Genomic DNA, 13,666 nt, shown 5'->3' with positions numbered 1-13,666 from the left:
ACAAATATGCTCGATTATAATTAACGTTATAGGGGACGTTCACGAGACATTGGGGGCCTACTCATTTTTGTGTCTCTTATCTTGAACCAATTACACATGTACAATAATGGGTTCAAGCTCTTATAAAATTTTTAATTCAATTCAATTTTCAATTAATAATTCTGTACTGCAACATAAATTATCACGACCTCTTACAATATAGGCCTAATATAATACCAACAATGCAATTGGTGCATTACCATTCTCTAATTAATAACTAAAAACAGATTATAGTTTTATATACCGGGTACATGACTTCAATCGTTTTGATCATGCTAACATTCAGGGGTTCTTCCTGCCGCCAGGTCATTTCGTTTTTCCCATCCTTGTGGAATCCTGCACCAATTCCACATTGTATAATCATAATAATCAACATGTTTTATCTAATTTGCCTCTGTCCTGCATACATGCCACACTCATACTCTCTGATAAAAAAAAGCGAGAATTCTTGGCTACTTAAGTTTTGTATCAGAATTTTTCATTTTTGTAAATTTTCTATATGTATATCATTGGTATCAGAGGGTACTCTTCCACGTTCTCTGATCATCATCCGCCGTCAAGGTATCTGCATGTTTCGGCACAACCTACTGATAAGTGTAATTTGCGTAATTGCTCATATCTATACCTTAGCATATATTAGCATATATTAGGACCATGTGACCTTGGCGACCCTCCGTGGACATCGTTTACATGCTGAGCAGCGACACCAGGACGAGGAATAACACGCAGAGTTTGTGAAGCTACCTGTACTATGTACTGATACTAACAAAACAGCAATTCAAGGTAAGACCTTTAAATATTTTTGAAATATTTCTTTGTTTCCCTCTCAACCCCAACAATTCTATTCCATCTACCATTTTCTGTAGGCTAAACTTTCATATGCCCTCTTTGTTTCAATTTTCATGTATTTAATCATTGTCTCGTTGGTGGGTGCATGCCATTACCATGGCCCGCCTTTTGTGATAGCGTAACCTTTACACGATGCAAGCCTTCAGACGTAGCATACCATTCCACTACTGGAGCCTCTAAGTACGTGAGACATTTTCAAAGTCTGGATGCATGCCGTAGGAATGAAATTAACGATTGTGGGGATACTTTTAAATTTGGTTTTAATTAATTTTCTTTTTCACTCTATGTAATTTTATGTATCTCACTATATTCCACCTTGTTTTATGTTATTTATTTTATTCAAGGGTGTAACTAGTCACACCTACGAACTTATGCACTGTGTGTACATTTTTCAGGCCGACCATGATTTTATATTCTCAACATTTAGTATATTTTACATAGAATATAATAGCAAATCCTCTTCGATTGTAAGTTTAAGTCTCCTGTGTGTGCAAACGTGTAAATAATATACGCCCCAGTGTTCTGACACCCCGTCTCGCTTGCCTTCATAGGCAAATAATGCTAGTTACCTTTAAAAGTCTTATCTTAATCGTCCATCTGACTAGAACTTCCTGTACTTCTTAATTGGAGGGTAAGTGCCCTTTAACTCCCAGGTAGCCTTTGTCTTGAATGCAACGAACGCACGGTCGCTGGCAATATTTATCTCAGGTAAAAATCTGCCAGTGCGTTATTGTAAAAGAGCAGCTCCAGCAGACCTGGGGGCACTAGTGAGTAGATAAAAATATAGACATTGGGCTAATTTAGGAGCCAGAGAAACAAAGGGAGACTTTTTCTGCAAACCTCAAAGAATTTTGACAGAGACTTGATCAGGCTTAGCATTCCAAACTAACAGGGTGTTCAGTTAAAAGAATAAGGGTGACATGGACAGTTTTCACAAACAAAAAATCAAAATGGGATATACAGGTATTAGCGCTTTAGCCTGCCATACTTTTGGTTAATTTGGGGAAACATCGCTAGTGCGCCTGAAATGATCACGAAAACCATTTTCAGATCACAAACGATTTATAATAGTCTTAAAGGGATAATAACTGTTCGTTTTGGCCAAAAATGAATTTTCCTGGACTAAATAACAATTTTCCCATACTTACCAATGGTTCATGAATCCATTTCTACATTCAAAATTAGGTCCTGTTTTTTTTCTGAAAAATTGTTTTTGTGTAATAATCTCTGAAGAGATTATTACAGAGTCATAGAAGTAGAGAAAGCGTAATTATCTCTTAAGAGATCTCTTGAGAGATTATTACAGAGTCAAAAAAGTAGAGAAAGCGCCACTTTCTCTACTTCTATGTACATAGTATACATGTAGTCATCTATGGAGGTCACGTGGTCCGATGACAAGCTCAGATATCAGAATAAATCTATAACTACCGTTTTTTTTGGTAAAACAGAATACATTATATTTCCATAAGTTGATTACAGTGTTTTTATTGTGAAATACTACAGTACAGATCTTATACGAAGAGTTATTATCCCTTTAACCAATGAGTGACACTACAGTACAGCTGGACTGACTTCGAATTAAGTAACGTCCTCCCATTGTGAAGAGAGGTACCCCCATTGTGGGAGATCGGAGGATTGCTGGACCAATAGATGTCAGATTGGTTTTGATCTTAAAAGCAAACTCGGTCCATTTTATTTCTATAATGATCTTGAATTTTTTTGAAATTGCTGTTTATGGTCATTTCAGCGCACTAGTCCATCCACCCGCAAGTCAGCTTGGTGGTACCGTATATACGTTCAACTCTTAGTAATTTGGTAATTGATGACCATGGACATCACAAAGTGGTTAGCAAGAATGAGTAATAATTATTTACTACAAAAGCAGCAGAGACAGTCGGCCACAGCGCAGATGCGCTGAGAAATTAGGTATGTCCAGTACTAGGATTTGCCTTTTTGGTTCACATAGCAAACCGACTGGATGAATCAAATCATTCACACGTACTTTTTTCAAAAAGTTTTTGAGCATTGGTGTGCCATTTAACTGCGTGGTAATAAGATATTAAGGTAACATCTTTTGTTTGTTTGTTTTTTTTGTTTTTTTTGACTTTCAGATGAGTGTACTCTGACACCTTCCTAGACCTAATAGCAGGATTTGTTAACATCCATTTTAAGAAGGATTTATAGAAAAGCCTTTGTCTTTTTGGAGCGTTGGACGTCTTGGTTAAAAGGATTTACATAAAAGCCTGTCGTCTTGGATAGTTGGATATCTTCGTCAAGTAAGGATTTCTACCCCTGTATAAAAGCCTGCCATCTGTTTCGTAGATCTGTAAATCTTGTCCTGTCCAGCCATGACACTGAACGTGTTGCTACGTGTACAAAACGTTTTTGGTACAGTCATCGTGTCCGCACTCATGTTCGGACTGCTGTTGTTGCCAAAGTTTATAATACCACCGCCAAAATACAAAAATCTTCACAAGAGCGGATTTCAGGAGCGTCAAACACATCCAAAGAGTGCAGCGAGCATTTCGGATGCATCAAAGGATGTTAAACTTATTTTATATTGGATTCCCAATTCTTCTGGTTTTAACTACTTCGGGTTGAAAAAATATCACACCTCATTCGAGGGCTTGAAGTGTCCCGTGGGTAACTGTAAGGTGACGGAGGATAAGAGTGCTGCCTATGATGCCGATGCCATCATTTTCATGGGTAGGGCGTTAGGTAAAAAACCAGAAAAACGGAATCCCAAAACGCGCTGGATATGGACCAATCACGAGAGTCCATGTCACTCGAAGTTATCCAGTGATTGGACATTCAACTGGACGATGACTTATAGGATGGACAGCGACATCTACAGTCCATACGGATTCCCCCTCCTTGACAAAAAACACGATGAAGCCAAGAAAAGGGATTTCCTATCAGTTGCCAAGAGCAAAACTAAATTAGCGGCCTGGGCAGTCAGCAATTGTAATGCTGAAAGTCGACGTATGCAATATGTGAAGGAATTACAGAAATATATGAGCGTGGACATTTATGGGGGTTGCGGGTCATTCAAATGTGGACTCGACAGGGACACTAAATGTAGCGATATGTATGACAAAACGTACAAATTTTATCTTTCATTTGAAAATAGTTTTGCTACGGATTATGTCACAGAAAAATTATATAAAATCCTCCCATTGGACGTTATCCCGGTCACACGTTCAGGTGCCAACTACACGCGTCTTGGCATCCCTCCGTCCTGGCACATAGACACACACGACTTTAAGTCTCCCAAAGAGCTGGCACACAGACTGAAAGAACTAGATAAAGACGACGTTGAATATGCCAAGTTGTTGCAATCAAAGGCTGGTATTCAAGTCTCTTCTTGGATTCGTGGTTATTGTGATATTTGCGCCAAACTTCATTCTCCAACGGAACCAGTGAAATCCTACAGCGCTCATGACATACGTAGTTGGTATGGTACATGCAAACCCCCTGATGATCTGCAGTTTATAAAATGATTACTTTATAATTTGAACATTGAATTTTCATCGGCTAACACGAAAATGTTTCAGCACAGGGGCGATCGGTCTGCCACTAGGTGGCTTTTCGAAAAAACCGGAAGTCTTATACTTGTGAATCGGCTAAAATTTTGAAGATTTCTTCATGAAATACGCCATGACTGCCACAGCCCCCACTTGACACAATGGTCATTAAGCGTAATATACACCTTGTTAGAAATATGTTCAAAGTCTATAAGACAGAAGTATCTCCGGATCCCAGAATGTTCACATGTTCAAAAGTAATTGTTCAGCTGTCTAAAAATCTTAACAGAGAAAAAAACCCCGTTAAGCTGCATTTGTCATAATTCAAAAAAGCATTTTGGTGCAAGCAAGTAAAATCAGAGAATACTCCGTGAAATAAATGTCATTTGATGTATGCAATATAAGTTAAGTATATAATAAAATGTTCGGCCAAGTTTTATAAGATATACCTCTACAGTTATTCCATAATCACGTATTAATCTTACCCTTCTTTATGCCCGTTTCCCGCCGTATTTTCTTGGAGAGTCGAGATCCTGTTTAAAAACGAGGCCACGATCTAATAATTGGGAAAATAACGGTCATATGAACCAGCGGCTCTCGGGCTGTCCGCACAACTTTTAATTACCAGTAAGTTGTGGCAAATTTATTCAGCTTTCTGTCAATGTAAAGAAATTTGCATAAGCTGTGAATGGCACAAATCAATTCACGGCCGCGTAAGCCTAGAACTCGAACTTACAACATCCGTATATTAACCTCGCTTTGACATAGTTCTTTCTCAAGCACTTCAGCACGTTTTAATTTTTCCCTCACACAGTAACATAGAGCAACTAAGAATTGGGGACAAGGAAAATAATTTTTCTTGGCACTTACCATGGTGCTAATGTAAATGAATTTTAATTTTTTTCCCTTGTAAATAACCCTTTTTTTATTACATGAGGCCAACTGATGAGGGTATGCCTTTCATTAAAACATGAAAAATAACAAATGAAAGACAATTTATATGTAGTTACATTGTTATATTTTATTTTATTTTATTTTATTTTATTTTATTTTTACATTTCAACTACTCTGAGACATTTCAACTAGTCTGAAACATGGTATCACCAACAGAAAATGTCAAGATTGTTACACCCTTAAGTTATTAAAACTGTGCAAATATATATATACCAGGGGTACATGTACTGTATATGGGTGCTTTCCCAGAGATTTAGATCGATCTAAAGATTAAGTTTTAGATCGACCTAACTCCCTGGGGGTTCAGGCTAAATTGCAGTCAGCCGAGCGGGCACCATAGTTAATTACCCCCTTACAGCTTTTAGTAGGCGGGACAGACGCTTAAGCCGGCCAAGCTGACAGTAATCTAGTGACTCCCCACAGGGATAGATCGATCTAAAAATCTATGGAAATGGGGTGTATGTTGCAAAAATTGTTATTTTACATTACATTGTGCATTAATTAGCCAGTTGGTGATAAATTAATTGCAATCTTTGTAGCCTATAACAATCAATCTTTATCTTAAACAGCACTATTTACAATCGATCTTCACCTTAAACTGCACTATTTATACATAATTCATAACAGTAATGATAAACAAAAATCATCTGAAATTGAACTTTAGGCAAAGTTGCACACCCATCATCAATTAAAAACCCAATTTGAATCAAGGTCTGAAAATATTAGAAAACACATGCAAGTCAGAGCACCACAAATTGCGGTGTTTCCCACTATCACGCCCTATTCATTGAAGATCCTGTTTCATTTAATGTACATGCACACATACATATTATTCATCTCTGTTATACTTGCATTTTTATGACACACTTCCACTCAAAACCCCCAACCAATGCAATCAAACTTATTTGGGATTTACATGTTTTTTCTAAAAAGATTAACACAATACATTTGCACACGCCCCCCTCAGCAAAAATGTAAACATGTTTAAAGCCATAATTTAAGATTCATCTTTTGAAACATGCCTATGGTTAGTTGACAATACTGTATTTTCCACAGCTACTAGTACCTACCAATCCCCCCCTCCCCCCCCCCCCCCCCCCCCCCCCCCCCCCCCCCCCGCCCTATACACACACCGCCTTGCAAACAAGTACCGGAACACCACCATATGCACATACGTATTGTATACGTGTATGCAGGACGGATGACAATGTCATTTTGCAAACCACTTAATATTATTCACGCAAAAACACGAAGAAATTGCTGAAGAAGCCAAGTTTCAAATATTTCACTTAAACGGTGACATTCATTCCATATTTGAGACCAGAACGCCACTGCCATCACTCCATCAACTAAATGATAGATACCCGGTACGGAGACTATACAGCTTGTTGGAAATGGTGAAAACCTACAAGTTACAGGCCATCGCACATTTTAAAAATTGTTCAAAAACGAATACCAAACTATGAAAAAGCAGGAACAGTTAAAGAAAAAAGCCCTTAAGCTACATTTGGCACAATTCAAAGGTCTATGTTTACAATGACGTTTTGTGTGCGGCCATTGTGCTATTAGCCAGTAACGTAAGAAAATACTGATTGAAATCGATACACGAACATTCCTTTGGTGTATAAAATGTAACTTAAGCCTATACTGTATTGTCCTGTTGAATTTTTAGTATATAAATCAACCTGTCATTGTATAAACATATGTACATCTTATACCTTCTTATCCCGCCATTTTCTTAGAGCTACCGCTCCCCTTTTTGAAAACGAGGCCAAATCTAATATTTTCCTAAATAACCGTCATATGAGCCGGTGGCTCCCGGGTTGATCTGCAAACAAAGTGGCAGCAACTGATTTAAATACTAATTGCAATGCAGTAGTTAACAAGTGAGGGTTTCTACTCATCAGATATATGCATTTGCCCCAGGCATACTTACACAGAGAATGATATAATAGTCATGGAAGAATGAAGCTAAGTGAATGATAATAATGACTGACTATATAAACAAAATATGTAAATGAGTGAGTTTATCACTTGCCTCCAGTGGAGCTTTAAACACGAGGGGCGCATTCCCATAGATTTAATATCGATCTATCCCCGTGGGGAGTCTCACTAGATTACTGCCATATAATCCAGCTTAAATGTCCGTCCCGCCGACTAATAGCTGTAAGGGGGTAATTAACTTCCGTGCGCGGTCGGCTGACTGCAATTTAGCGTGAACCCCCAGGGAGTTAGGTCGATCTAGTAAGATCGATCTAAATCTCTGGGAATGCCCTCTAGGACGAGGATTAATATGCGGAGTTAGTGGAATTATTGTGTAGGCCTACTGGTACTGGTACTAACAAAGCAGCAATTCAAGGTAAGACCTTTAATTATTTGTGAAATATTTGTTTTTACCCTCTCCACCACAACCATGTAATTCTATCTGACATGTTCTGTAACCTTTCATTTGCACTCTATGTTTCAATTTTCACGTGTTTTATCATTTTCTCATTGGTGGGTGCAAGACATAACCCAAACATCTGTGATAGCGTAACCTTTACACGTAGCAACCCTTCAGTCAATGCCTTGTTGGGTAAAGCATTGACTCAGTTCAATCGTGATCCGTTGGGTAGTTGGTAAAGGATAGAGATCACTGACCATCCCCGCATAAGTATCATTTTAAAGACTTTAAAGCAAAGAGAAAAGAAATATAAATGAAGACGCAGACGTTATGATAATGACGAGCAATAAGTTGTTGTCAAAATCGATCACTAATTCTAAACTATACCAGATTTTTATGCAAAAGGCAATTTGCTCAGAAACACGAGAGCCTGCATTCGTTTTCGATTGCGGGGCCAGCTCTTTCTTGACATGCGTCGTCTGTGACTTAAACTCGTGACTTGCCGTTACCATGGTTTGTTGATGGCTTGGCATTTTTTGCTACCGATTGCGCCGTGACTGAACCGCCCAACCTCAAAACAAACGAGTTTCATCTTATAATAACCAGACGTAATTATTAGAAATTATTTTGAGTAAAAATATCTCATTGAACATCTAGGGATTCGAACCTGCGTAAAATAGTCTGACTGTGTCCAAGACGACGGCGTTACCACGTAGCCACACAGGCTTCATTGATAGGGTTCGGGACAAATAGAAACTTTCTCCTTTCTTACAGAGAGGGCCAGTTTGGCTGTACATGTATATATCTGCTATAACAATCAATAGGCCGTGAGCCGTGCATATGTATTTCATACCGCGCATCGCCAGTCTGCGAACTTGGTATCATGTTTAAGTTATAGTTCATCATGTGCACGAGCACTTTTTGTTGAAAGGGCGGTACGCCATGCCAGATTAGCTATTGACTGCATTCAAGTTTGATCTGTGGCGTAGATGGTAAATGATAGAGAACTATGGTCATCCCCGCCTGAGCATCATTTTAAAGCCTTTAAAAGTGAAGAGAAAGGAAGAATTTAAGATAAAGAACAGCAATAAGTTTTTGTCAAATCGACTTATTCACTTATTCTAAACTATACCGGCTTTTTTTCCCGTTACTTCCCGATTGCAGGGTCAGGTCGTTGCTGTAACGAAATGACATGCGTTATTATCAGGGACTCGAACTCGTGACTTGATGACGGCTTTTTTTTTTTTTTTTTTTTTTTTTTTTTTTTTTTTTTTTTTTTGCAGCCGCGCACGCCAACGACAGCGATGTGTCTCACCCACCTTCCCACCTAATATACGTTTTACTTCTAGTAAAAAAATGCAATTATCAGAAATTATATCTAGCAAAATTACTGCATTAAACACTCTAGGATTCGAACCCGCGTACAAGGGTATAGCTGTTTGACAAATAATTCTATAAAAAAGACACATTTTTATCTGCGATATACAGGTGGTATGAAAGGTGCAAATCCAGGATATGAGGGGGGGGGGGTGTCAGTGTTATTTACGAATGACATGCCTTGCATTCGAAGCCGCCCCTCGGCCCCCTTGTGGTGGGTTTTGGTGCCCGCTAAAGACTTTTTAGGAGGGGAATATTAGTGTGATTGTTTCAGAAACCGAAGGTGGGGGGGGGGGGGGGGGGGGAGTAAGCCCCCCCTGGATCCCCTCTAAATCCGCCCCTGGGACTAGATAAAAAATATAGACATTGGGCTAAATTAGGAGCCAGAGAAACAAAGGGAGACATTTTCTGCAAACCTCAAAGAATTTTGACACAGACTTGATCAAGCCTAGCCCTCCAAAGTAACAGGGTGTTCAGTTCACAAAGTAAGGGTAATATGGACAGCTTTCACAAACAAATAATCAAAATGGGATATATATATATTAGCGATCTATCTTGCCATACTATTGGTTAATTTTGGGAAACATCGTTAGTGCGCCTGAATTGATTATCAACAGCAATTTCAGATCACAAATGATCTAACATGGTTTTAATCAATGAGTAACGCTATAACTGGTCTGACTTTAGTAACGTTCTCCCATTGTGAAGACAGGTAACCCCATTGTGGGAGATCGGAGGATTGCTGGACCAATACCTGTCAGATTGGTTTGATCTTAAAAGCAGGGCCAGTCCATTTTAAGATCATTTCTATAATGATCTTTAATTTTTTTGAAATTGCTGTTTATGGTCATTTCAGCGCATTAGTCCATGCACCCGCAAGTCAGCTGGTAGTACATGTACGTTCAACTCTTAGTAATTTGGTTATTGGTTATTGATGACCATACTGATGACCATGGACATCACAAAGTGATTAGAATGAGTAATAATTATTTACTACAAAAGCAGCAGAGAGAGTCGGCCACAGCGCAGGTGCGCTGAGAAATTAGGTATGTCCATTAGTAGGATTAACCTTTCTGGTTCACATACCAAACCGACTGGATGCATCAAATCATTCACACGTACGTTTTTTCAAAAAGTTTTTGAGCATTGGCGTGCCATTTAATTGCGTGGTAATAAGATATTAAGGTGACATCTTTTGTTTTTGACTTTCAGATGAGTGTACTCTGACACCTTCCTAGACCTAATAGCAGGATTTGTTAACATCCACTTTAAGAAGGATTTATAGAAAAGCCTTTGTCTCTTTGGCGCGTTGGACGTCTTGGTTAAAAGGATTTACATAAAAGCCTGTAATTTTGGATAGTTGGATATCTTCGTCAAGAAGGATTTATATAAAAGCCTGTCATCTTGGATAGTTGGATATCTTCGTCAAGAAGGATTTATATAAAAGCCTGTCATCTTGGATAGTTTGATAACTTCGCCAAGAAGGATTTCTACCCCTGTATAAAAGCCTGCCATCTGTTTCGTAAATCTGTAAATCTTGTCCTGACTAACCATGACAATGAACGTGTTGCTACATGTGCACATCGTTCTTGGTACAGTCATCGTGTCCGCACTCCTGTTCGGACTGCTGTTCTTAACAGAGATATATAAAACCGTAAGTGTGCCAAAGTTTATAATACCATCACCAAAATACAAAAATCTTCACAAGCGCGGATTTCAGGAGCGTCGAACACATCCACTGAGTGCAGCGAGCATTTCGGATGCATCAAAGGATGTTAAACTTATTTTATATTGGATTCCCAATTCTAATGCTTTTGACTACTTGGGGTTGAAAAACTATCACACCTCATTTGAAGGTTTGAAGTGTCCCGTGGGTAACTGTAAGGTGACGGAGGATAAGAGTGCTGCCTATGATGCCGATGCCATCATTTTCATGGGTCCGGCGTTAGGTAAAAAACCAGAAAAACGGAATCCCAAAACGCGCTGGATATGGACCAATCACGAGAGTCCATGTCACTCGAAGTTATACAGTGATTGGACGTTTAACTGGACGATGACTCACAGGAAGGACAGCGACATCTACAGTCCATACGGATTTCCCCTCCTTGACAAAAACCACGATGAAGCCAAGAAAAGGGACTACCTATCAGTTGCCAGGAGCAAAACTAAATTAGCGGCCTGGGCAGTCAGCAATTGTAATGCTGAATGTCGACGTATGCAATATGTGAAGGAATTACAGAAATATATGAACGTGGACATTTATGGGGGTTGCGGGTCATTCAAATGTGGACTCAACAGGGACAATAAATGTAGGGATATGTATAACAAAACGTACAAATTTTATCTTTCTTTTGAAAATAGTTTTGCTACGGATTATATCACAGAAAAATTCTATAAAATCCTTCCATTGGACGTTATCCCGGTCACACGTTCAGGTGCCAACTACTCGCGTCTTGGCATCCCTCCGTCCTGGCACATAGACACACACGACTTTAAGTCTCCCAAAGAGCTGGCACACAGGCTGAAAGAACTAGATAAATACGACGTTGAATATGCCAAATTGTTGCAATTAAAGGCGGGCATTCAAGTTTCTTATTGGATTCGTGCTTATTGTAATATTTGTGCCAAGCTTCACTCTCCAACGGAACCAGTGAAATCCTACAGCGCCCAGGATATACGTAGTTGGTACGGTACATGCAAACCCCCTGATGATCTGAAGTTTATAAAATGATTACTTTATAATTTGAAGATTAAATTATCACCGGCTAACAGAGCAGTTTTTTTACAAAGTTATCATATTACTGGCAGTTGTTACAAAATAACAATATTACGATCGTTAGATACAAAGTAATCATATTACGAGCACTTTCTTACAAAGTAACAATACTTATTTGAAAAGCAGAGATACTTCAGCAATCAACAAAGGTGCAATGCAGAGAATGAAATCAAACATTTGGGAAAAGAGCAAAACGCCTCTCAAGGTAAAACAGAGGAGCAAGATAGGTATGGTCAAACCAATCTCACCAGCTGATGGGTAAAGATAACAACAAGATGATCAGTGGCCTGTTCATCGCACTCAGTGTCAGATCTTAATCTGATAATTCACTTCTGACCCGATAAGTTTCTGAAATTTGGCGTAGTTGGTAAAATCACAAAAACTCGGGCAGAAGAATAGAATGTACTTTTATTATTGTGACAATGGCATTTCCCTGGCTCCTTGAAACTACATGTATTTAGACAACGTGTTTTTGAAGGACAACAATTCCACCTTGCGGTTAGTGGGTGATAACACGTAGGCCTACTGTTAGATCAGTCTGGTGGCCTTCGATCAGGCTTGCCAAAAGCTACCGAGGAAAACTTTAGCTTGTGCTCAACAACATTGATAAAATGTTATCCAACTACTTATTAACCTTTCCGCTCGATAACAATTAATAATGAATAAAAATAGCAATGATAATAGTAATAACTCGTCAAATGTCAATTACTAGTACATTTGTAACTGTTGATCAATAATAAACAGCTTCCCGCTGAATTTCCTTTTTGAAAGCTTGGACCAAATACTTCTTAGTTCCCTAATATGCATCTTCATAATAAGTTGCAAATGATCGTCCATACCATTATAAGATGGATGGGTTCGTATCCTCGCATAAAATGTTTAGTACACATACGAGTGTCCTTGGAAACTTTTTCTATATTAAACTTCTCCCTATAAGTATTCAACATAACCGAACCCACGGCTTGCATATCTGCAGATCTGTTTGTTCATTTATTTATTAGTGGATTGTTAGTGTGTCTAGAGACAATTTTGCATGTGCCATAAACGCAATGCTTACTGACCATTGCTGTAACTATCGAATTTGCGAATAAAATGAAAAATAATGCCAGTTATGGACAAATATTTGGAAGTATCTTTTTCCATTGAAATGCTCGGTCTACACATGCGACACCTTGTGGAGCCAGCGTGCACAATTCGGGTCACTGAAAAATAACCTTGTCGTGCAACGCTATTGTATTCATGTTTTCATTGTGTGTCCCGCACACAGCAAAACATACCCTTTTCTATTGCGAGGGCAAATAAACAGCTGCTATTCAATCTACTGCTTTGTAAGGGAGACTTTCGTCCAACAGAACTATTTTTGGCTGTCATTGATCTGGCGGTACATAGCAAGCAATTGAAGTCCCAGTGAGACGACATTAGGAGGGAATAAGTTGGACCCCAACTTACCTGAGCAGGTATAGTATTTTTTGGCAATCGGAAGAATTGTGGGTAAGTTCGACACCTGCAAGGGGTGGACGGAGGCCGTCTTCTGGCCCAGGGTCCTTTATACATTATTTTTAAATCCGGGGGTTTCAAGTTCGTTAACACTATGGCAGCCATCTGTATATGTACAGTATGGGTTCAAAACTGCAAGTTAAGGTGCATGCTTTTTTAGGTTAGTGCGGCTTCTCCTTCTCTATTACCTGTAAGTAATATGAAAACAACATGGCTGTCACAGATAACATTTACACGTACACACACTGGACAATAGAAGTGTCACCA

General features: G+C 38.9%; 1 protein-coding gene across 3 annotated transcripts; it reads left to right on the top strand.

The window, feature by feature from the left end:
• The first annotated feature begins 608 nt into the window (after nt 1-608).
• On the top strand, nt 609-13,026 carry LOC106159861 (lewis-type alpha-(1,3)-fucosyltransferase-like). 3 transcript variants are annotated; one of them, XM_013536291.3, is made up of 3 exons: nt 681-822; nt 2,636-2,814; nt 3,000-4,856. In XM_013536291.3, exon 3 carries the CDS (start codon nt 3,237-3,239, stop codon nt 4,386-4,388), a length of 1,152 nt encoding a protein of 383 aa, XP_013391745.2. In that variant the 5' UTR covers nt 681-822; nt 2,636-2,814; nt 3,000-3,236; the 3' UTR covers nt 4,389-4,856. The 3 variants fall into 3 exon arrangements, with proteins under 3 accessions (XP_086869331.1, XP_013391745.2, XP_013391744.2); XM_087013205.1 differs by lacking the exons at nt 2,636-2,814; nt 3,000-4,856 and adding an exon at nt 10,339-13,026 and having other exon boundaries at nt 609-822; XM_013536290.3 differs by lacking the exon at nt 2,636-2,814 and having other exon boundaries at nt 682-822.
• The last annotated feature ends 640 nt before the right edge of the window (nt 13,027-13,666 follow it).

The sequence above is a fragment of the Lingula anatina genome, chromosome 5 (genome assembly GCF_051362555.1).
Source record: "Lingula anatina isolate TDL-2025a chromosome 5, LinAna3.0, whole genome shotgun sequence".
NCBI classification, from domain to species: domain Eukaryota; kingdom Metazoa; phylum Brachiopoda; class Lingulata; order Lingulida; family Lingulidae; genus Lingula; species Lingula anatina.
This window is presented reverse-complemented; position numbering and strand designations above follow the sequence as displayed.